The sequence below is a fragment of the Rhinopithecus bieti genome, unplaced genomic scaffold (genome assembly GCF_001698545.2).
Source record: "Rhinopithecus bieti isolate Rb0 unplaced genomic scaffold, ASM169854v2 scaffold_13112, whole genome shotgun sequence".
Classification (NCBI taxonomy): domain Eukaryota; kingdom Metazoa; phylum Chordata; class Mammalia; order Primates; family Cercopithecidae; genus Rhinopithecus; species Rhinopithecus bieti.
The window spans coordinates 1,668,934-1,693,929 of NW_016807891.1; the positions used below are offsets into that span (position 1 = coordinate 1,668,934).

General features: G+C 41.5%; 1 protein-coding gene across 2 annotated transcripts in view; it reads right to left on the reverse strand.

The window, feature by feature from the left end:
• ADCY2 (adenylate cyclase 2) overlaps positions 1 to 24,996 on the reverse strand; it is a 437,129-nt gene that overhangs the window by 293,656 nt on the left and 118,477 nt on the right. For both annotated transcript variants that reach the window (XM_017884065.1, XM_017884064.1), the window contains exon 3: positions 22,431 to 22,592. In XM_017884065.1, the coding sequence (XP_017739554.1) occupies positions 22,431 to 22,592 (162 nt within the window). The remainder of the gene's footprint in view (positions 1 to 22,430; positions 22,593 to 24,996) is intronic.

Below are 24,996 nucleotides of genomic sequence, written 5' to 3' on the forward strand. Positions count from 1 at the left end.
CACCTCTCCTCTCAGGAGGGTGTGGGCCTGAGTGTGAGTGGAACAATCTCCCCACGAGATTTCCACGTTCTAATCCCCAGGGATGGGCTGAGCCATGGCCCCTCCAATGTCGTCCACATCCTAATCCCTGGAACCTGTGGCTGCTGCCTTCCATGGCAAAGGGGACTTTGCAGACATGATGAACCTCAGGAGCTTGGGATGGAGAGAGCATCCTGGATGACGCAGGTGGGTCCAGTTAATCACAGGGGTTCTCATAAGAAAGAGGCAGGAGTATGAAAGAGGAAATCGGAGATGTGAGGACAGAAGAAAGGGGTGGAATGATTCAGGAACGCAGCAGCCTTTGGAGGCTGGAAAAGGCAAGGATAGAGATTCTCTCATAAAGTCCCCAGAAGGAACCAGCCCTGCCAACACCTTGACTTTACCCCAGTGAAATTGGCTTTGTGTTTCTGGCCTCCAACACTGTAAAACGTGTATTGTTTCAGGCCACCAAGCTTGTGGTAATTTGTTATAGCAGCTTTGGAAACCAATGCTGCCTGCTGGCCTCGGCTGGTCCTCAATAGCTCTGCAGGATCTGCCTGTTCCTTTTCCATTGGGAGCTAATGTTGTGATGAGTGGGCTCCTTGTCAAGGGGAGGAACCCAGGGTGGGGCAGGGAAAGGATGGGGGTTAAGCGCTAGGGAGCTGACTTGCTCTCGGGCCTAATGGGGACATTTTAATCTCTGTCCCTGCTATTTATGAGTGCATCTCTCTCTTGGTTTTGGAAGAGAGATCTAATACGATATGCACCTCTGTTAAGTTGGTGCAAAAGTAATTGTGGTTTTTGCAAGTACTCTTGCACCAAGCTAATAAAACCTTCATCAGTTTCACATGTGTGAAGGGACTCACTAACTGTTGGGGAATCTAGGACTGGCAGCTGAGCTCACTTTGGGTTTGAAGCATTTTAGAGCCAAAATAAAATTTAGGAATTACATATTACTAACTGATCTAAAAGGGTCAACTCAAATGCAAGAAGGTTTATTTTTTCAAAGAATCAAAGTAAAGCAAAATATTGAAATAAAATACTAATCCAATTAATTAAAATATTAATCAATTAAGATATCAATTAGATTAAAATATTATTTAGATTAAGATGCTGTACTGTAATAGCATTATGGTCAACATATTTATTTTAATGATGCCTTTGAATGTGATGTACACCAAGCAATGTAATAAAAATTTGCTTGATACCTTGTAAGATTGCACTCCACATACGTATTGTATGTGTTTGTATATATCTATCCACATACACATACATGCATATTTTTTATTTCCTCTTTTATCATCTTATCATATAACATAGGATGTACTAATGATAGCACAGTATTTAAGTTACTGGATGTAAAAAAGTGAACAGCACCCCAAGGACTCTGCATACCCCTCTGGGGATGGCAGTATATTTTCAGTAGTATGCAGGGCAGTTGTTTCATGCTATGAAGAAACATGGCTTTGTTACTGTCTTTGTCTAGAGAAACGGTTTAAAGGGGATGTGCCTGAGTGTCCAGTTGACAAGGGGTGGACTGTGATAGTTTTATGTGACAACTTGGCAAGGCTCTGCTACCTAATTATACTCAATTATCTAGCTGTTGCTGTGGAGGTATTGTGCAGAAGTGATTAACATTTACAATCAGCTGACTTTAAGTCAAAATGGAAACCCTTGATAATAAAGGTAGGCCTCACCAAATCAGTCAAAGGCCTTGAGAGCAACACTGCAGTTTCTTAGCGCTGTTGTGTGGTGAATGCTAAGGTGCTACCATTTCATAGCCATACCACTACCAGAGGCCTTTCACTTCTCGGTGGACCATGAGTTTCTTCCCTCTTCCTTTTTTACACAGTTTTTACATAAATGCACTTCACTTTGTTCAGCAAATCATGGAAGAACAGAATTGGAACAGAGCTCAGGATCATTTTCTCCAAACTCCTCATTTTAAATATGAGGGCATTTGCTCAGGGCTTCACAAACATAATTGAATCAGGGACACTGGCAATGGCACAATGGCCTTGAAGAGACCCATTTTTTTTTTTTTCTGTAATATTTTACCTGTCTTTCTTATAAAGTATAACCCAGTCATGGGCCCTGTGACAAAAATAAAACTCATCCCTAGTCTGCCATTAAAGTCACAGAAATCATGTAACATTTTACTTTCAACACATGAGTTCTGAGAAAGCTGAGTCTCCTATTTGGACCATTTAGAACATCAGAAGAGTGGGCTGATGGGGTGTACTCTGCAGTCAGCCTTCCTGGGTTCGGATCCTACATCTTCCACTTATAAGCTGAGCCACTGAGTCATCTTTGGCCACTCCCTCTGAAGTGGAAGGGGCGACGTGTCCTGCTGTGTAGAGTGTGAACGATCACATAAGTCAGGAGGTGTAAAGTGCTTGGAAAAGTAAATGCAAGTTAACATAAGTCAGCTCAATGCTAACTAATGAGTGAATGTTAATCCACTCATTATTATCCATCCATTTCATGGAAATAGTTGCATTTCACAGTAAGAACATTTAGATAAAGGCTCTTGAGTTTGTATTATATCTTTTACATGTATTTTTATTATTTTTGTTCTAATCTTCAACAATGTGTCATGTGTTCTAACTGGATGAAATCTCTTCAGACTCTGTATTCTATTTCCATCAGATTTAGTATCTCCTCCAGACTTGTGACATCACTAGCTGCTCTAAGGCTTTTCTCAGCATTTCCTCTGTCACCCGACAAGCCTTTGATCTAAAATGCAGGGCAGTGAGAGCCAAGGGTAACCCCTGAAAGGTGCACCTGAAAATTCCCCTTTGCATGGATATGGGTCACCTGACCACTGTGGGCCACCTGGTCCACTGGGGCCAGGTCCCCAGGTGATGCAGCCTTCTCAGCTACACTAATGTCTTGTCCTTGGGGAGCTCGTGTGTGAGCTCATCGAGAATCTTGCTCAAAGACAGACACCCTCTACCTCTGACATCCCCCTGATCAAACAGCCCACTGTGTGTCTACCAGGAGCATGTGTTCCCATCAGACCTTTAATAAATGGGAAAGGATGTGTATTCTGGTGAATATATTTTCATTTCACAAGTCTTGCATTTCACACCATCTGCTGATTTGGGCACTTCTCATGCTGCCAGTCAGCTTAAATTTTATTTTTAGACACCAGCAGACCATGAAAACCCTGCAGGCTACATTTTCAGATATTCTGTACAAAATATCTCAAGGGTCTTTTAAGACCCCATGAAACTGGATTGTGACTCAGGAGCTTAAGTCACTTAGAATCACTGGCTTATTTTATGAAGAGAGAAACTGAAGCTGATGCAAATGTAAATGGCTCCAGTAACTGATACTCTGTGCCAAGATCATGCACACTGGTTGGGAGGGTTGACTATAGGCGGGCCATTGTATGGGAAGCACAGCCTTAGGAGAACGTTCTCAGCGGAGAGAGTGAAACCTGAGAGCTGAACAAGCAGACTGCTGTGACAACTCCAAAGTACAGGACGGAAGTCCTCGAGTGCCTTTTCATCTTGAGAAGGCTCTGATCTTCCCTTGCCTCCCCCCTGAATCCGGACCAAATTCAAAAGAGAATGGAAGGTGGGAAAGCAGGAGCAGCACTATGAGTCAGCCATCCTTTAGTAAAATAAAGGGCAGTCTTATTTCACTGACAGGAGCCTGTCTTCTTCCAATGCAGACCCCAGTCGGGACATGAACCGGGAGAAATGCTCACCAGCGTGTCCCGGTGAGCATTATTCATCAGCTTATTTATTCAACCAGTAGCCCTAGCTGTACGCCTGACCGCTAACATTACAGCAGGACATCTACTTATACACCTAATCGGAAATGCCGCACTAGCATCATCAACCATTAATTTCCTTGCAACTTCATTGACTTTAGTACTCCTAATATCACTAACAATTCTAGAAATTGCAGTTGCCCTAATCCAGGCCTACGTTGCGTTGGTATACGACGTGTTGCGGTTTCGATAATAAGATCTTTGGAGTAGAAACCTGTAAGAAATGGTATGCCTGTAAGTGCTAGGTTACCAACGAATATTCTGAATATTCGTCCTGCTCTTTGGAGACTCTTTGGGGAAATATTTAACAGTGCCCTGCAAGCTGAAAAATTACGGCATGTGTGCCTAAATTGCCCAGACACTTCCACAGTGTTGAAAAATGTAAATGCGCTTCATGAAATCCGAAGCATCTGCTTAAAATCCAGCAGAAGATGTTCAGACACATTTGGGGTATTGCAGAAATTAGAGATGGAAAAAGGATAAAAATCTTACAGCCAGAGTGGAGGTGTTGAGACCAATTAGATAAAAACTAACCTCACATCCACCAGGGATTTAACACAAGTGAGCTTATTCTGAGACTCAAAGAACAAACAGATGAGGGTATATTTTCTTTCTTTTTTTTTTTTTTTTTTTTTTGGTTTGTTACATAGGTAAACATGCGTCATGGGGTTTTGTTGTGCAGATTACTTCATCACCCGGCCTAGTACTCACTAGTTATTCTTCCTGATCCTCTCCTTCCTCTCACCCTCCACTCTCTGAGAGGCCCCAGTATGTGTTGTTTCCCTCTATGTGTCCATGTGTTCTCATCATTTAGCTCCCACTGCTAAATGAGAACATGTGGTATTCAGCTTTCTGTTCCCGCGTTAGTTTGCTAAGGATAACGGCCTCCAGCTCCATCCATGTTGCGGGGGTTATATTTTCAAGAGAAAGAGTTGTTTTGGAAGTTGCATATTATAAGTTTTTGAAAAAATAATTAACTGTGTTTAGTAATATAATTTTAACAGTAGACAGTTAAGGACTTTGGGGTGATAAATTATTCTACTGAAAGTAGAAATACGATTTTGGTTTATTATCCTAGAGCAGGCCCATGGGCCAAGCCTGAACACTGCCTATGTTTGTACATAAAGTTTTTTGGCCAACAGCCACCCATTTGCTGACGTGCTGTCCTTAGCTGTTCCTAGAGCCAAGCTGAGTAGTAGCCACCTACACTAGATGGCCCACAGTCTGAAAATGTCTCCTCTCTGACCCTTCCCAGAAAACGACAGTCAATCCCTGTTCTGGAACATGCACAAGTCTTGTATTGCTGCTCATAATCTCACTCGAAATATCTATTGACAACTTCATAGTTGAGTGATTGGAAAGACGACGCTATTTTAAGGCACTCTCTTGGTTCTAAATGCAGAATCTGGTATAGTATGCATGACTTGACTATGGCTAATTACTTAGTGAACAATTCTATTATAAAGGAAGCAATTACTGTCTGCAAACTGTAATGAATCCACATTTCTGGAGGTTAAGAACACAGGTTTCCTAGTAGATGCTAAGGTACATGAGGTTTTATTTGTGTTTTTAATCCCATGCATTTTGGTAGCCCATTAAAAAGTACTGGAATATAGCAGTTGCTTAAAACGTGTCTGCTGGATAGATCAATGAACTTGCAATTGACATCAGTGTAATGAATTATCTTAATTAACAAGAGACAGATTTATCAAAACTGTAATCTGATTTGTAAAACTATAACATAGCTAAAATTTATACTCAAGAGGCCGAGTGCAGTAGCTCACATCAGTAATCCCAGCACTTTGGGAGACCGAGGCGGGAGGATCACCTGAGGTCAGGAGTTCAAGACCAGCCTGGCCAACGTGGAGAAACCTCGTCTCTACTAAAAATACAAAATTAGCTGGGTATGGTGACATGCTGTGGTCCCAGCTTCTCGGGAGGCTGAGGCAAGAGGGAGGCAGTGTTTGCAGTGAGCTGATATCATGCCACTGCACTCCAGCCTGGGTGACAGAGTGAGATTCTGCCTCAAAAAACAAAAAAAAAGAAATTTATATTCAGGAAATTTGTTTTGAAAACCAGTGAAACTACTTTTTCTGCTCGCTATTCATGCTACATAATGGTTTCTGCAGTTTCGTACATTTAACTGTTCATCTAATTGACATAATGTTGCATTTCTTCCCATTAAGGTTTATATGATTTATCAATTAGCTGTTCTAGAAAACCATTATGGGATATCTTGCTTGATGTTTAAATGTATTAACATTGAAAATGTTAAAGTTTAAATGAGAAAACTTAAATGTTTTCTCCCATTTAAATATATCAAGCAGAAGTTCTTTCCTAACCTTAGAGGCTGATGATGTGTTACCGAAAAATAAACAAAAAATAAGCCAGAAAGAAAGACAGCCATAACCTAATAAATAGCCCCCGCTTATTGGACACTTAACATGAGCCAAGCATTCAGCTGGGAATTACATACTTCCAATCCCTAATCCTCAGTCATATTCCATTATTGGTTCTCTTTTACAGATAAGTAAACAGATGGCCAGGGAAGCTAAATCACTTACTAAAATTCATACAACCAATTCATGCAGAACCAGGATTGGAGCTCAAGGCTTCCTGACTCCAAAATTAAAGCTGTTTCTATTATGCATCATGCTATCTTTGAAAAAGGGAAACACGTATTTTAGTTCTGGGAGAGTCAACAAAAAATATTTTATATTATGTCTGACCAGTAAGCAGTATCTGCTATGTACCCGAGATCAAAGACAAGGTTCCTTCTATCACAGAGCTCCCAGGGTAGATGGAGTCAGGAAAGAGAGTCCAGTGTTACTCAGGTGAAAGGAGAATTATGACTGCTCTGAGAGCTCAAACGTGACCTCCTGGGGTGGGCTCGTGGGCTATCAAGGACTTTCTGTGGGTGACACCTAGGCACTGGCCAGGTGACAGTGCTGGCATGCCCCAGATGGAGACAGAACAGAATTAAAAACAGCAAGGAGAGGAATGGCCAAGCACAATCAGGGACCTGTGAGGAGCCCAGCATCTGCAAAGCTCAGAATCCATGCGAGGGAAGGGAGGAACCTGGCTGTGGAGGCCGCAGAGCCATGTCCTACAGGGCCCTGCATGCTGTGCCAAGAGATGTGGAGTACTTTGTTCTGCAGGTACTAAAAAGCTATTAAGGATTATAAAGGCAGACTTAAGTCTTAGAATGAGCACCTGGAAAGCAAAGGATGAGACTGGGGGTTCCTGCAGCTCCCCAGGCAGTAAGTGATGCATTTCTGATCCAGGGCAGGGGCAGAGGATAAAAAGCAGAAGGTGACTTGGGAGGACAGCAAAGAATGTGCAATAAACAGAACCTGGTTCGTAAAGAGATGAAAGGGTGAGTGTGATGGAGGAGGCCACAAGTGGGTCTCAATTGAAAGGTTGGGAAGTCCAGAGGATGGTGGTGCCATCTACAGAGATGGAGGACCCTTGAGCAGGAAAATACTGAATTGAGCTTGGGAAAGGCTTAATTTGAAAGCTTATGGGACATCGAAGTGAAGACAATGAGTTTTCTAACACTTAAGACAAACACGTATTGAAACCTGGAGCCAGGAATAAAAATGAATTTTAAATTATATATAAATCAAAAGTCCTGCAATTAAACGGAAATGTTTTTACTTTGCACATGTTATGAATATTAGATTTTAAAACACAGTAAATAAGAAATGAGAATTTTAAATTGATCCAAAATGTAAGTTCCAAAGAGTTTGTAAGATTTCCTATAAGAATCTAAAACCAGAATAAAATTTCTACACACTCACTTAGGCTTTTAATCAAAACCCACAAAATTCTTTTATTTCCATAGGATACAGAATTAAGTAAATAACTGTGATTTATAGATTAAGACAAATTTTGTTTAGAAATGACAATTTTTACTCTAAATATGTTAGATCAATGTGAAACCTTATTTATAAGAAAAAAACTATTCCTTCACCCATCAACCCATCACCTACATTAGGTATTTCTCCTAATGCTATTCCTCCCCTAGCCCCTCACTCCCTGATAGGCCCCGGTGTGTGATGTTCTCCTCCCTGTGTCCATGTGTTCTCCTTGTTCGACTCCCACTTATGAATGAGAACATGCAGTGTTTGGTTTTCTGTTCTTGTGACAGTTTGCTGAGAATGATGGTTTCCTGTAACAAAACTGCACATTCTGCACATGTACACTAGAACTTAAAGTATAATAAAATAAATACGTAAATAGGAAAATAAAACTCTCAAAAAAAGAAAGAAAAAACTATTCCTGACCAAAACTTCACAAAAATTAACAAATCACTGCTAGATGAGTAGGTAAAGGTAAACTCCAGTTGAGTCAAAAATCTAGATTGGGCTTTGATATACAAAAGATCAAGCAAGAAAAGAACTAAAATGTTGGGACGCTAATTTGCAATGATATATTGAGGTATTGCATGGATAAGATCCCAGTTCCTAAAGTCATCTGAGAAAGTTCTTCAAGGGAGGCAATCAATCAAGATGAGAATCAACTGACCCCACTGTTCCTGAACTAACTCTGGGGGATTTGTGGGGGGGATGACAGTGATGAGTGGTGCACTCCACCTGCACAGGTGAGGGCTTTCAAGTCGCCTCTTGTTCTCAGCTGGGATCCATCCACCCCTGTCTAAACGAATGTCATCTCCAGTACTGCAACGGCAAATCTGCCCTACACGATTGGTCTGAGGGTGGAAATGTGTTCCACTGGGGGCACCCTAGTGTCTGCAATACAGGACTTCCACCCCGTGTTCCACTGGGGGCACCCCAGTGTCTGCAATACAGGACTTCCACCCCATAAGGGTCTGGATAATCTTCAGCAGGGAGAGTCTGGAGGATTGGCCGGAAGAAAGCTCAGCTTTGCCTCAGAGAAGCTCCTTTGTACTAAATCAAGAAACACAGTCTTCAACCTGTTAATAAGCCTTAATTCAGAGTTTTATAAGCCACAGCTTGGAGCAGTAAAGTACTGCACTGACAAAACTTCCTGAGCTAGGTGTAAGACAGTTTACTTCCAATTAATGCCCTCAGTGTCTCCTATAGTATTTTTGAAAATGCCTTTTCTTCTATATTAATAGGAAATTAAAATAGTGACCTTCTCTGACTAAACAGCTAAAGTTAGGTGATCTCTATTGCTCCAGAGACAAACATTGCGGGGGCTGCTTGGAATCACACCCCAGCCTTGATGCTTTCTGTGGGTCAGGTTAATATCACTAGCAACAGTTCAAACTTAGCTCATTTTTCTTCCAGTGACAAGAAATCCCACATCTTTGAACCTCTCTTTGTATATCCGATTTCCTAGTGCCTCAATCACCTTCCTATCCTTCCTCTGATCCCTCTATAATACTATGAATGTGAAGAGCTAAGAGATGTAAATCCATGTATGGACTGACTCGTCTTGAAGAAGACAAGAGAATAACATCAAAGTTTGTGGATGCTGGAGGCGTGGTCATTTTTCATGATTACCTTTAAAGGACGCCACTAACTCAGCTACTTTACATTTAGCTGCTATGCTTGGAGATGGTGAGTGCAACAGGAAAAAAACTGGCCATTATTCCCCTGGTTGGGTGATTCTGAAGACACCTGGAGGCTTGTCATGCATTAGAGTGCTCATTCATTCAAGCATTCTAGATGTAGTCAAGAATGTATCCATTTAATACTATGTGCACTCAGGGAAAATAAAACTGTTATAAAGCTTTGGTCACTTTGAGAGGTCACCTGAGGTCAGGAGTTCAAGACCAGCCTGGCCAACATGGTGAAACCCTGTCTCTATTAATAATACAAAAAAATTAGCTGGGCATGGTGACAGGTGCCTATAATTCCTGCTACTCAGGAGGCTGAGGCAGGAGAATCACTTGAACCCAAGAGGCAGAGGTTGCAGCGAGCCGTGATTATACCATTGCACTCTGGCCTGGGTGACAAAAGCAAAACTCCATCTCCAAAACAAACAAACAAACAAAAACAAAGCTGTGGTTTCTGCCAAAGATCTCAGAAGCTCATGTCAAGGCCCAGGGAATGTGCAACAGAAGGAGAGGTGGGAATGACACAGAAATAAGCAGAGTAAAATACGATATGACTGTGATACCAGGGGTCCTGTAGAAACTAATAATAACCAAGAGCAGGTTACAGCAGGAACATAACAGGGGGAGGCCCCCACCACGTCAACTTGTATCTTGTGATCAGTGATTTACACTGGCTACTGAAGTACAGGGACACTGACACTGCCACTGCCTTAGCTCTGCTTCTTGTCTGCTCAGAAACAGGTCTGTTTTCTGGCAGATGCAATACAAAAGAGGAAAAGAAAGCAGGAATGCCCAGGGATTAGAACATCAGGTTGAGTTGCATAAGCCCTTTAAACAACACTGAGACTCAAACCTGCTAAACTTCTACTAAACCAGATAAACCAGCCAATGGCTAGAGATCTTAGAAGAGTATCTCAAATTATGATAAAACTGCTCACTCACTTTATCTTTGCGTTTCTTCATCCCTTTCTCATCTTATGTTTAATATCTCATTCTAGAGTTTTAGGTTCAGACACGGATAAAAAGTAAATTTTTAAGAAACTAAAGAAAAGGTCATTTAACTAATGAAAACATTAATTAAAAAATCAAGATAAAAAGGGTAAAACAATACAAATAATAAATATATCCAAAATTCATTTCTTGGAGCAATAAAGTAAAACAAACAAATCATCAGCCAGATGAATCATGAATCAATGGAGAAAGAGCAAATCCCCAAAATAAGAAACTAACCAGGCAAAAGCAAGCACAAATACAGAGGGATTTCCCATTGAGAAGAGATTACTCAACTTTATGAAATACAGTTTAAACCTTGAATGAAAGAGACTGCATTTATAAGAAAATATTTTTGACAAAAACAACATCCTGAAGAGAAAGTAAGTCTAAACAGAAATATTTTCACAGGAAAAATAGAAAATAACATTTAATATAGTGTGTGTATACATATATATGTGTGTGTATATACATATGTTTATATATGTATATGTCAAACGTTTATATATGTATATATATCAAATGTTTATATATATACACATATATAAAAACATCTGACATTAAAGAAGCTCATGAATAAAGCACTCAGAATCATCTCTGACCCATGGCCAGTGCTGCATAAGTGTTTGTTATTATTATTATTGAGATATACGCAAAATCCATAATGAGTTATTGGTCAAAAGGACCAAGCCACAAATGAAAGAAAAACACAACATGACCTATTGAGGATAATTCTGAAAATCCACGAACGGTTCCACATTACAAAAGGAGAGAAATCATACTGTCTTGTCCACGAATGATTTGTTTTAAAAAGTCTTTTGATACAGCTTTAGATTTACACTTTAAAAAAACCCCAAAAACAAAAGAGTCTCTAAATAAGAACCAATGGCTACTTCCTTCACACTATAAAATTTATTTAAGTTAACCCAAAAGCCAGGAGATAGCTTAAAGGGAAAACATTAATCCTACTAAACAAAAAATTAGACAAATGTGTCTACTATGACTGCCTTGATAACTCTTTTCTTCCTGGAGGAACAATGCAAAGCAGTTGGAAAGAGAAGACAGTTTTAAAACATGTAAAGTGGAAATCTACTTGAAAATGACGTGACTACTTACCTGGAAAACCTAAGGGGATCAAATGAAAAACTACAAACAATGAGAGAACTCACAAGTGGCTGGAGGAAAAGTGTATGCACCAAAAATCCTATGAAACTCTGTCTCTTTCTCTTTAATGTGAACATATCACCTGTTTGTAAAATAGGCAAGGAGTATTAAGAATAGAAGTTCAGTTGCCTTACCTATCTGCACCCATCCGGCAAGAACGCCTTCTCTGTTTGCTCTATGGATGATAGTTTTGTTTCAACAAGGGTGAAATTCCCATATGTTTCTTCACTCTGAATTTTTGTAGTTTTGCTTTATTTTCCTATGTTACCATAAATACTGACGAAGAAGCTATCTTCATATGTTGTGCACTACAGAGCTTAGCAATGCCTGAGCAGACAAGAGAACGGAAACCCCACAGACTCTCTGGCCTTCAAGAATACATGGAACAGTCTGCAATAACCCATGGAGGGAAAGAAGTACAAGTGCAGTCCAACTGTGGGTGTTGGTATCTGTGTTGGGGTGAAAAGTAGACTCGCTCAAAAGTCATATCCACTGGAAACCTCAAAATATGACTCTTTTGGAATAAGGTCTTTGCAGAAGTAATTAAGTATGCTTCAATGAGATCATCTTGGATTTAGAGTGGCCCCTAAATACAATGAATCGTGTCCTTATAAGAGACAGAGGAAAGGAAAATGCAGTGACAAAGAGAAGGCCATGTGAAGACAGGGGCAGAGACGGGACCTATGGAGACTGAGGCGAAGGCATGCTGAGGACCGCCGGCTGCCACCAGAAGCTAAGGGAGAGGCATAAATGCAGTCTCCCTCACAACCTCCAGAGGGAGCCACCTATGCCAACACCTTGGTTTTGATTTCTGTGAGATAACAAATGTCAGAATTTGTAAATCTTTGTTGTTTCAAGCATTCAAGTTTGTAGTAATTTGTTACAGCAGCCCTTGGAAACCAATACCGTTTCTCATCTGGAGTGTGGTAGGAGAGGTTCAAAGGCATGGAGCTATAGAAGTGCAAGTCTTCAAGACACAAAATTTAGATGGAGCATGGTCAGATTCATATTATCAAGGTACCATGAAGCTGGTCAGAGTTTGAGGAAAAGGCAGCCCTCCAGGTTGTCTGGGTAATAGAAGTGGGTATCTCCAAGAAACAAAACACTCTAGACAAACAGTGGCATGATAATCTAAGACAACCCGCTCTCTATATGCCTACTCTTGTATTTCTCCCCCTTATTGATGCCAAGGAGTAATTTGAGGAACTGTGTCTCAAGGGTTTTCAAAGCCTGCTATTCCATAAACCTTCAGGAGCTCAGACCCTCAGGCATTAGCAGAACTTTCTAACTGCACTCATCAGTGTAGTGTAGGCTTCTAGTACCTTGCTAGAATGAAGTTGAGTGCCTTGAGTCTGGGTCAGATTCACCACAGGGCAGTCAGTCAGAACCAGACTTGGACTCTGAGGGTGTTACACATGTATGATCCAACTCTTGCCTTACTGAATTCACAGGTCATTTGGGTTTTGATTATGAACAAATTTCCCAAAGCATTTTTACACCCAGTTTCTAAAAGCTTGTCTAAAATTATGCAAATTTAGCAAAATACATTACTGCTGCTGCTGCTGCTTACTACTCATTGATGGCTAAGCACCAGATTAGCTTGATTCCAGGTTCTTCTTCCAGATCATCACATCTGATCAGCACCAAGGCCAGAAACCAAACAAGGAGGCTGGCCATTGCTGCTGCCATTTTACAGATTCGAAAACTGAGCAAGCTAAAGAATTAGGCTAAGCTCATGCAGTGTTGCAGCTTGGGTTCTCCAGGAAGCAGATTCTGAAACGGGGTTCAGGGTTTATTAGGGGGTACCCTCAGGACCAGTTCCCGTGGGGAAGGACAGAAGTGGTGCTGGGCACAGGGAGAAGCTAACCTGCTATGCAAGCCCAACAACTGGCAAACTCACAGACACCCTGGAATGGAAATGGCTGTCAGAATTGCCTGCACTTGACCAACATGGAAGGAGTTTATACCCCTGATGCTATCAGTCATGGATGTGGGCCACCCTCACAAGGGCACAACCTCGGGCTGGCAGGTGTTTTCAAGCATTCCCCAAAGAAGCTGATGGCTGAAAGCCAGCTGCAGACAACACTCCCAATGGCCAGGAAGCCAAGGATTCCTTGAGGGGGACCTGGGACATGTACCTCCATGTTCACTGCACACAGCTGTGAAGCAGGAGAAGCAGAAGCCAACCCAGATTCTGCCCAAGGCCAAAATGCTTGCTCTTCCCACCCTCCCACACTTGCTTCCATGTCCAGACATTCACGAGATGCTGAGAGGGGTCTCAAAAATAACTAGCCCAGAGTCTGGCCATTGGGATCTCTCATCTTCTAGGAGAGGTAAAAATTGATGCACATTATTCTCAAAGAAAGCATGCTGCGATTATTGCTGCAAAAACAGAAAGCACATCCCCTCCCTCTGCTCCCAGCCTGCCCAGCTTGTTTCACCCTGAAAACATAATAATGTTGTGGTCTACCATCAGGTAGTTATTATTTTTAATACCTGATGCTTCTGAGCACTAACTATGCACCTGGCCCACTTAAGTCCTTTTCATTTATCCCTCATTTCCTCATCCCTGCTGCCCTAGGAAGAGGCCATGACAATCATTTCTGTTTTACAGATAACTAGGATCAGCCCAGCTCTGTCTCTCCCTGGACTGTCTCCAAGTGATGATGTGTACATCCTCCTTCCACGGCACCAGCTCACTGGGTTTCTCCTTACTCTTTAAAGAGAATCTCTTAGAACCAGAGCAATGGTCTTCTTAAAGTCAAGCTGCAGATATATGCTTCTCTTCAGTTCATATAACTTAGCAGATTCATCATTCTGTGCTGCAAGAACATAGGAGGAGTCTGTCCTGTGTGACTCGCATGGGGGATGCTGATTTTCTCGTTGTCTTACGGGGTTTCAAAGAGTGATTACTGGTGGCTTAATAGATGCCTAGAATTAGTATCTGTCACAAACTACCCCCTCCCTAAAAAATAAACATTTGGAATGAGCAGAGCCTCGTTATCTTTGTAAGTAATGGACCAAAGATGCAAGGATTGGTGAAATTAAGAGGAAAATCACTGCCAAGATGCCAAGTGAAACATTAGTGAGTGATGCCTCTAGCCAACATTTAATCAATTTATAGTAAAGTGTCATATTCGACATAAACCCGTCGCTTAGAATAAGCAGAATACAGGGTACAGGTGACAGAACCAAGAAGAGAACAGAGACCGTTAATGTCACTTTTCATTTTTAAAGAAATTCTTTTTTGTGCTCCTTTGATCAAATCTCCAAGAGAAATTCATGTTATGACAGGGCTTCCCTGTACCTCCGTTCCCTCAATGCCCTCCACAAAACAGCTCCAAAATGCTGAAAATGAACCTAGGTCTCATTCTACCATTATGGTCAAATTGTTAGTTACCAACACGAAAGTTCTATGTCTTTAATTTTCTTGTATTTTTGTTCTAGAAATTGCCAGTGCATTTTTAAAGTCTGATGTCCTGCATTACATGTTACTGCTGGTGTTTTGTTCACTGGCCCTACCAAAACTCTACCTAGGTGTAGGTGTCAGGCCTGGGAAGGGACCAGGGAGGAGAAAAGAAAGCAGGGATGAGAAATGCATTTAGATTTGCTTTAGGATTTAGCCACATTAGGCACGTCCCTATTTTTAGTTCCTCCTGATCCTTACTCCCATTCCTTCCAATTTTAATGCCTTTGGAACAGGTAAGCAATGGCTTGCTAAACCTAAGAGATGGATTCTATTCAATCAATAGTTTCATGCTACACAAAATGGACAATGATACGGTCTCCTTTCTCTTTTCCTGTGGAAAAAAATTAATACCCTGAAGACAAAACAGTGAGAACAGAGATCCAAATTCCTAATAATTAGTCTCTCCCATAGCCAGAAACCGGGCAGCTGGTAACCTGCTGTTTTTCCTTTGAGCTTTTCAGATTAGATCCTAAATGCAATTTAATTCCAGACTCCAATATACACTTTCTGAATTATACTTAAAAAGACTCAGTTATGTAACAAATCCACATTGCTATTGATTACACACTTGGCATAGATGATTTGTTGTATAAGGTGCAATCTAAAATTTTTCAAATTATATCAAAACTTAAATCTATTAGAGCATCCACAGTGTAAAAGAATCCTATACAATTTCTCTAACATACAAGTAATCCTGTTATAAAATCAGTAAGACCCATAGCTTTGCTTCTTTAATAAATATGGATTCTCACATAACTGGCTTGCTTAAGTAAATCTATATTCAAATTGCTCTCTCTCTCAAGGGAAAATAAAAGATATATGAAATGAAAATTCAAAACGTGCTATGAATACCAAGGAAATAAAAATGTAAGAAAAGTGAGTTTCACATACAAAGTGCAATCATGATTTATAAATAGGAATATATGGAAATTCCTGGGGGTTGGCTCATTATTATGCCAACAGTGATACTAACCTACAAAAGTACAGCAAATGAAGAACAGGCACGATGTATATTTACGATGAAATAAGCACTAAACAAGCACAAGCTTCAGGCTGGACCGAGGCTCCTGACCTCTGGACCCACTGAGCCTGGCTGGAAGGCATGATCCCAGCATCTGATATCCTCTGAGGGCTGCACCACCTCCACCACCCCTGGGGCCCAGGCAGGAAGCAGCCGCCACAATTGAGGTGGGTGGAGAGGAGGGTTTCACGTCTTCTTTACCTAGTCTCAATTTCCCTTTGCCTTGATATGACGGTTAAGCAAAAAAGACTCCTTGCTGCTATCGTGGAACTTACAGCCAAATGCATGTTATCCTATGATATAAGTACAATTTTTATTTTCTAGTTAATCATGAATTACTAGGGGCTTTTGGTTTTTATGCTAAATGTATCATGTAGAAATGATATATTCTTCTTACATGGATAATATACAACTGTTTCTCTTTAAGTTTTCTCATAATTAAATATTGTCTTCCCTCCATCATTAAGGGATTCCAGTATGTCTTCATAATCCCAGACTCCAGAAAAATGTTTCTTTGAAATTCAGTTAGGATAACAAAGAGAAAACAATTATTTAAAAAATTTGCAGAGAACAGTATGAAATAAATCGGAGAGTGACTGAAAAATATCTCTTCCTCTTTCACTAATAATTGCTGTGTTCAAAATGTGTTAGTTCTCTTTCTTGTCCTACCTTTTCTCCCTTCTTTTTCTCTTCTTTATTGATATATAATAGTTGTACATATTTTGGGGGTATATATGATATTTTGATACTTGTTTACAAGGTATAATGATCAAATCAGGGTAGTTAAGGTAGCCCTCACCTCAAACCTTTATCCTTCCTTTGTGTTGGGAACAATTCTTCTCTTCTATTTTGAAATATATAATGAATTGTTGTAAACTATAATTTCCCTGCCGTTTATCAAACACTAGAACTTATACTTCTCTCTACCTGCATTTTTGTACTTGTGAACCAATTTTACCACCTGCTTCCCTTCCCAGCCTTCTCTTTTCTTCTTGTCCTTCTCCTTCCTTCCAGAATGATTCAGGCCTAAAGCCATCAGACAAGGCCCTGTAAGGAAGCACCTGCACCAGCAGTGGATGCGGGAGGCCAAATTCATCCAAAGATGACAAAGCTGGGTGTGAGGTGCATCCAGAATGGCAAAGCCAACCACAAGGGGACAGAGCCTGAGCAGAGGAGGGGACACCTAGGTGCAGGGCAGCCCCACATGTGTGGGTGTCAGAGCTGGGACAGGGGAGGGGACATCCAGGTGAGGGGCAGCCACACATGTGTGGGGTATTAGAGTTGGGACAGGGGAGGGGACCCACACATATGTGGGGTGTCAGAGCCCGGGCAAAGGAGGGAGACACGCTTGCAGGGGACAAGCTGGGTACAAGGATTGGAGCAAGAACCAAGGGAGGAGGCATCTGTACGTGAGGAGGGGATGGCAGTAGAAATAGGAGGCTGGTTACAGACACAAATTGGTCCGATAAAGGAAATCTATCATAAATCATGGAAGCTAGATATTTTTTACTGTTAGTCAAAGGAGCTACAGTTGAAAGGGCAAAAACTGGAGTGAAACCTATGGTTGCTTGGAAATGGAAATGTCCTTGTTAAGTCCTATTAGTATACACACACACATACACATACACACACACACACACACACGCACATCTGTAATGTGGATGTAAATGCATGTGGGCCTCACCTTGGTATAGTGACACCCAAGACCTAATGCCTAGATCATGTCTGTAAATGCTGTTCACTGAAAAAAAAAAAAAAAAAAAAAAAAAAAGGAAATCAGGACTCCTGATTCTTTCATCAGAATCAGGACCCTAAAATCAGAGAGGGCTGATTTTAGGCCTGGAGCAGGAAGGAGTAAGATCAGCCAGAAAGATCTTGTTCCACTAGAAAGCAAGAAAGGGCTCCAAGGATGGTGGGAATGTGTCAAGAGGACACCGAGGCCAGCTTGAAGAGGTGCCCACTGGACAAATCAGAGACAATGTGGGCATCAAAATAAACAGCGATGGTGGCCAGGCGCAGTGGCTCATGCCTGTAATCCTAGCACTTTGGGAGGCCGAGGCTGGCAGATTGCCTGAGCTCAGGAGTTTGAGACCAGCCTGGGCAACATGGTGAAACCCTGTCTCCACTAAAATACAAAAAAGAAATTAGCTGGGCATGGCAGCGTGTGCCTGTAGTCCCAGCTACTCAGGAGGCTGAGACAGGAGAATTGCCTGAACCTGGAAGGCAGAGGTTGCAGCAAGCCATGAGATTACACCACTGCACTCCAGCCTGGGCAACAGAGTGAGACTCCATCTCTAAATAAATAAATAAATAAATAAATAAAATAGTGATGCTAATGGTGTATAATCAATTTAATAAAATAGGAAAATACAAGACTGTATAGATATTAATAAATAAATTGAAACAAGATATATGCCTAGTTTCGAAGTGCCTTTCCACAAAATATGTCTTAATTACAAAGAGGAAAAGAGTAATTTCTACGTGAAAGAGTTGGATGGACAGAGCCATCATACAAGTGAACACCATAGGTAAGGAGACAAAGAGAAGCGATACAGCCTTGATTGTGCTCCGGGAGGACGCACCCACCATCACTCTGTGATTCTTGCCAAAGATGCAGAACCGGAATCTATTCATGAGGAAGCATCGGACAAACTCAAGTTGAAAGACATATTACAAAATAACAGTCCTGCAGTCTTCAAAAGTGTTAGGATCATAGGGCCAAAGAACCACTAAATAATTGTTCCATCCTGTAGAAGACCAAAGAGACTGGAGAACACATTGCCATGTGTCATGCCATGCGTCTGAGCTAGGTCCTTTTGTGACGAAAGACTTTGTTGGGAAAGCTGCAAGAACTTAAATAGGGTCCGTGCATCAGATGGCAGTCACAAAGCAATGTGGACTTCCCAGCGCTGGCAGGTGTCTTGTGGTTATGTAGGAGAATGGTACTGTAGGAAATACACACTAAAGCATTGGGGTGATGGGGCATCAGATTGGCAACTTACCTCTAAATGGCTTAGCAAAAAAAAAAATAATTCTCTATACTCCATTTGCAACTTATTGGTAAGTCTGTCATTGTTTCAAAATAAAAGTTACAAAATATATTAGTGATTATACTTCGAGTTGAAAATGTGTTAAGGAATACCATCCATAACTTTCAGTTATTAATTAAATTTCCTTAATTAGGTGATATATCATAGCCTGAGAATGCCTTCTACTTCAAGGTAAATACTAGTAAAAATGAATTTCCTGTGAACAATGAACTCTCTTATGCAGCAGGGAAGGAGAATATGGATTTATCTTAAGTGAATATTTTGATTAAGAGATAAGTTCTACGTGCTATTAGTGGATTACCAATGTTCAAAGAAATAAAATGAAACAAAAACTTCTTAATATGGATCTGTGCTAAACAAAATGCACTCCTCCTTTGACGGTTTAGAAGGCAGGGTGATACTGACTATCGTTTGTGGGCAACCTCTTTCTTCATATCAGGACAGTATCCTTTATTTTACAAATAGTGTTACATTCAACAATTACACTGCAGCAATGCAACCACCAAATTTGTAACATTCTAATTTATATACACCATGCAAAAAAAGACTCAATAAAGTGTTTTTCTGGAACCTCAAACCAGTGGTATTTTTAAGCTATATTTCCAACAGTGGCCAAGGGTACTGAAAGCTCCTTTCTTCATTACTGTGATGTTTACCTACAAACCTCCCATTTCAAATCTGTTCGCGTGTTCCACCTTTCCCAGCTCTTGGAATTACTGTGAAATTGTTTCTGAGAAAATGGAAAATGGACTTCATATTATTCTGTTCTTTTGGGTGCTGTTCCTTTATAAAATACTATGGAGTGAAGCATTTTTATTCTTTGTGCTATTCTAGAATTACCCCATCTCTAGCTGTTTGATGATAAGATGTATTTTCTTTGTCAGTTTTGAAACTGAGTAAATAAAATTTAAGATTCCATCTTTCCCACTTTCTTTTTTATTTTTTTTACCAATGCAGGAAAATAAAATGCTTTAAAAAAAAAAAAAAACCTCAATAAAGAATACAGTATTCAGTGACCTGCAATACATAAAGTTCTTCATGCAGCACTTCCTTTTCCCTTTTTTGTTTTAACCCTATTTGATGCTTACCGACAGGTATTAAAACCTCTGAAATATTTTTTGTCCTATTACATCTGCACCAGCAGACACTTCACTTATTCCTGAAGGAGCAGAAAGGATAAGTACAAAGTGTTCAAGGGATGTGTTCCAAGGTACCCCAAACGGTGAAAGTGCTGTGAGCCACAGCATGTTTGAGTGTCTGATTGCTCATGTGAGAAGGGATTTCCCACAGTTATTTTCAGCATGTAAAGTAGCTGAGCAAATTGTTTTCTCATTTCTACTGCAAAAATATGCCCACCACCCTGACCCATATGTGAACACCTAATGTTGAGCTTAACAGCTCAAATAAATGAGAAGATGGAAGAGTGGAATTTATAGGAGAAAGGAGAAATGCCCCACAGACATCCTCGGGAGAGGCTCTGAAGTGCAGAAACAGGAAGTGAAGGCTGGGGTAGAGATGATATACACAGGGGCATTTCTTGCACTTCATCCCAGGCAAGGCTGCATTGTTCTTTTGAGTAGAAGGGTAGTTTCCAGGGGCTAGGGGCTGGGGGAAATGGGGAAAAGTTGGTTAAAGGCTGCAGGCTTTCTGTGATAAGATGAGTAAGTGCTGGGGATGTAACATACAGCGTGGGTGGTGATAGACATGTTCATTAATCTGAATGTGACAACCATTACACAATGCATACATCGAGCAAGTCATAATGTTGCACACCTTGAATACATACCACCTTTATTTATCATTTAAATATTTTAAAATTGGCCGGGCGCGGTGGTTCACGCCTGTAATCCCAGCACTTTGGGAGGCCGAGGTGGGCGGATCATGAGGTAAGGAGATTGAGACTATCCTGGCTAACACGGTGAAACCCCGTCTCTACTAAAAAAAATCAAAAAATTAGCTGGGTGTGGTGGCAGGCACCTGTAGTCCCAGCTGCTGGGGAGGCTGAGGCAGGAGAATGGCGTTAACCCGGGAGGCGGAGCTTTCAGTGAGCCAAGATTGCGCCACTGCACTCCAGCCTGGGAGACACAGCGAGGCACCGTCTCAAGGAAAAAATAAAAATTAAAATAAACATAAAACACCCACCTTCATTCTCTCGTTGGATTGGTTACTGGCTGGCCTCTGTCTGTGTCTCAGGTGGTGCAGGTTCCTAGCATGTGTCAAAGGCAATGCAGAGAGGAACCATATGGCCTTCCTCCTCTTCCTGGGAGTGGGCGCTTCTTAGTCATATCCAAATGAGCCAGGGTGAAACGCTAGCCCACTGTGTAAAATTAGAGGCCACTGCCTCTATAGTCAGTGTGGACAAAGGATGCTTAATGAATGCAGTTTTCCTGGCTACTCTTAATGAATGTGATGTTATAAGCAGCAGGAGATGAGCACTGAAAAAAGGGATCCCCAGAAAGCTTTCCAAATGAGAGAGACTACTATAGACCCAAGAGTAAGCCTTCACTTCCACCTCAAGTTTCCAAATGAAATAGCACATCAACTGAATGAAAAACTGCTTTCTCAGACCCAGCAGGGCTTAGGTGACCTATGCCTAAAGTTCCTTTAGAATGGCACAGTGCTGTCACAACTGCGATTTTCTCAGCCCCACTGCATTTTATGCCATGGCTGCATTTGTTGCAGTTGATGCCCACAGAGCAAATTAAACATGCTTTTAATAGGTAAAACAGAGAACATTAGGAATAGCTCCAAATCACCCTCATGTTTGTAGGTGTACATCATCAGAAATCAGACAGCTTTTAAAATGCTTTTAACTAAATGGAATGGCTTCTTTGAAATGCTATTAATTAGTAAGGCAAAATTTATTGTTGTAGCATGTTAAAGAATTACTTTAACTTACTTTACATGTAATTTTAAGAATTACATGTAAAAGTATTTTTTAATGCTCATAGACCCGATAGAAAATTTTAAAATGAAGAGAATTTTTAAAGAGGGTTTTGAATGTCAAAGTAGAGTGAAGGCGGGAACAAACTATGAAATTAATCGTATAAGTTACTTCACTATAAAAATGAGTGCTGAATTATAACATATAAGAACACCTTTTGATCATCAAAATCATACCACCATTCAGCAATCGCAAAATAGAACTGTCACATCCAAGTTTCCTGCTACCATTACTTTTGCAGTTGCTAATTGCTAAGTGACTGTGGATCCCACCAGTGGCAGCAGAGTGGGGCTGGCTCCTCAGTGTTGTAGGGGGTCAGCCTCAAGGGGCAGAAAGAGAACAGCTGCAGGTACCACGCTACACACACCCTGAATGGGCCAGCAGCACCTGCCTCAACCCCTGGTGGGATGTGGAAAGTCATTCTCCAAGGATGTGGAGGTGCACTCACCTGCCAGACCAGGTGCTCCTTGCCTCCCGGCGTTGCAGACAGGCAGACGCTAAGCACGATGGTGTGGGAGGAGGAGGTGAGGACACTCGCAATGATGGCGTCTCGCATGTTGAAGGGCAGCATGGTGTACACCACGAAGATGATGAAGAGGAAGAATGATACCTATGGGCAGAGAAGAAGAACAATGAGAGTCACCAAATATTCTAGTTTCTAAGAGCCTTCTGTTTCCATCCCATTAAAGGCTGCATAGAACAGCATGAGACATGTTCATTTAAGAAATAATCTATGGACAAAATAGGGCAGTCGATGCAAATAAGTTCACTGGATTACAATAACAGACTAATCGTTGTGATGGAGAAAAGTTTGTTTTCAAAATTTTGGGACTTCACTTTGGTATCCAAACCACTCCATGAGTATGGAGGCAAAGCTGGTTCTAAACTATCAGGGTTCTGTATCTTTACTTTAGAACATGCACTGAGGATTCTTGAAGTGATCTGCCAAACTGCAAAGGCAGACCCATGGAGGAGGGACAGGCATCATCGGGGATGGGCGGGGACAGGGTGGAGACCCATGGAGGAGGGAGAGGTGTCATCGAGGGGAGTTAGTAAAAGCAGATGCTGAGAGCACAGGTATGTAACAAACAAAACAGTCTGCGGATGGCTCAGTTGCCATGGAACTCAGTGTGGCAATTCCTGAAGAAGTTAAACACACACAGTGGTTCCACTCCTGTGTATATTTCCAAAAGAATTGAAAACAGGTACTGAAACAGATACATGTACACCCATTTCATAACAGCATTTTCCTAGCAACCTCAAGGTGGAAACGCAAATGTTCATCACACGATGAATAAACAACATGTGGTAGATCCACACAATGGAAAATTATTCGGCCTTAACATGGGGTAAGGTGACAATTCATGCCACCATACAGAGGAACCTCGAAAACATGCTAAGTGAACAAAATCTGGTCAAAAGACCTCATAGTGTATGAATCCATTTACATCAAATATCCAGAATAAGTAAACCCATAGGGATGGAAAGCAGATTGGGGGTTGCCAGGAGCTGGGGGAAGGGGACTGGGTGGGGAATGGAGAGTAGCTGCTGACTACACGCACAGTTTTCTTCAGGGATGATGAAAAATTCTCTAAAACTAGATTAGGTATTGGTTGCACAACATTGGGAATGTCACCTTAAATTGGGTAATTTATGTTGTGTGAATTTCAGCTCAATCAAAACAATCAACATGAAACCTCTCAAAGAAATGTTTGGTATGAAAAAGAAAATGGTTTCGTGGGTAACAAAAAAAAAGATCATTTTTATCATAAAAGGAGCAGAGACAGAAGAACATCAAAAAGGATGAAAGGTGAAAAATCCAGCTGGAAGGGACCGAGGTCAGGGAAATAGGGAACGGGACATGTGGCCAGCTTCCCATACATCTCTTGACTCCATGCAGAAGGGAAGCTAAGGAAAGTGTGCCCCATTTTCACAGTGTGACCTGTGTCACCTGAAGGGGACGCTCAGGCGCTGCACAGCTGGAAGGATGTGGTGCAATCACGCCAGCGCTTCTGGTACCAAGTCTGGATGTGAGCTCCTGAGAAGAATGTGGGCAATGAGCCGGGCTCCCGACGGAGTTAAAGGGGGAAGCCTGGGAGAACACCGGGCTTCTTCTCTCCTGGGAATCTGCGCCACGTATTACAACCTGAAAAGAACCATCTGTCACCACTTCACTATTCCAGGGTGGTGTCTGATCAGCTGTATTTGTGTAATTGTCATACACAAAAGAGCACAGGAAAGATTAAGGAGACATAGCCTAAAAATAAACGTGGGTCCTCAAAAGGCCCTCTTCGATTTGGCACTCCACGCTTTTTGGAACAGACTTGCTGAATGAATGCTTGTAAAGGCACTCCAACCTGAAGAAGCATTCATTCTGCAAGCCTGTGTGAAGCTCCTGTGAATGCAGCCAGGTTCTGAAGGTGGAGGGCGCAGGACAGAACCCCGGCTCTCAGGGGCCTCAGGGCCCAGCAGACGAGACAGTCATGCATGCAGCTGTCATCTCATAGTCTGTGTCCTGAAAGAAGAGCACCTGCTCTCACTGTGAGGAGATGACCAGGTGGACGCTGAAGCACCTTCTCTAATTCTTGTGAGTCCAGCCGTCTCGGGACGACAGCCAGGAGAAACCCACTGTGAGTGGGAAAAATGACCCGGAATCCTCATCAGGAAGCCCAGATTGGGCATGAACCATCTGCTTCATGCCCCCGTCTCCTCCCATTCAATCTATATTTAAAAGGGCCCTCAGGCCAAAAATTGTGGGGGAACACATTGCCATAGCAATATTTTTTTTCTGGTAAATATTTTTTCTTTCACCTCTTTAAAAATAAAGGCTCTGAAGGTTTTTTCAGTAAAGTATTATTATTTAGCATCATATGCATTCTACTTGTTCCATTCCATATTTGGGACGTGAAACCAAGGCAAAAACTACTGTCTTAGACCATTTGTGTATAAAAATGCAAAGTTTGGCTAGGAAGACACATCAGGCATGCCTTTGGAGGGACTTGTAGTAAGGGATG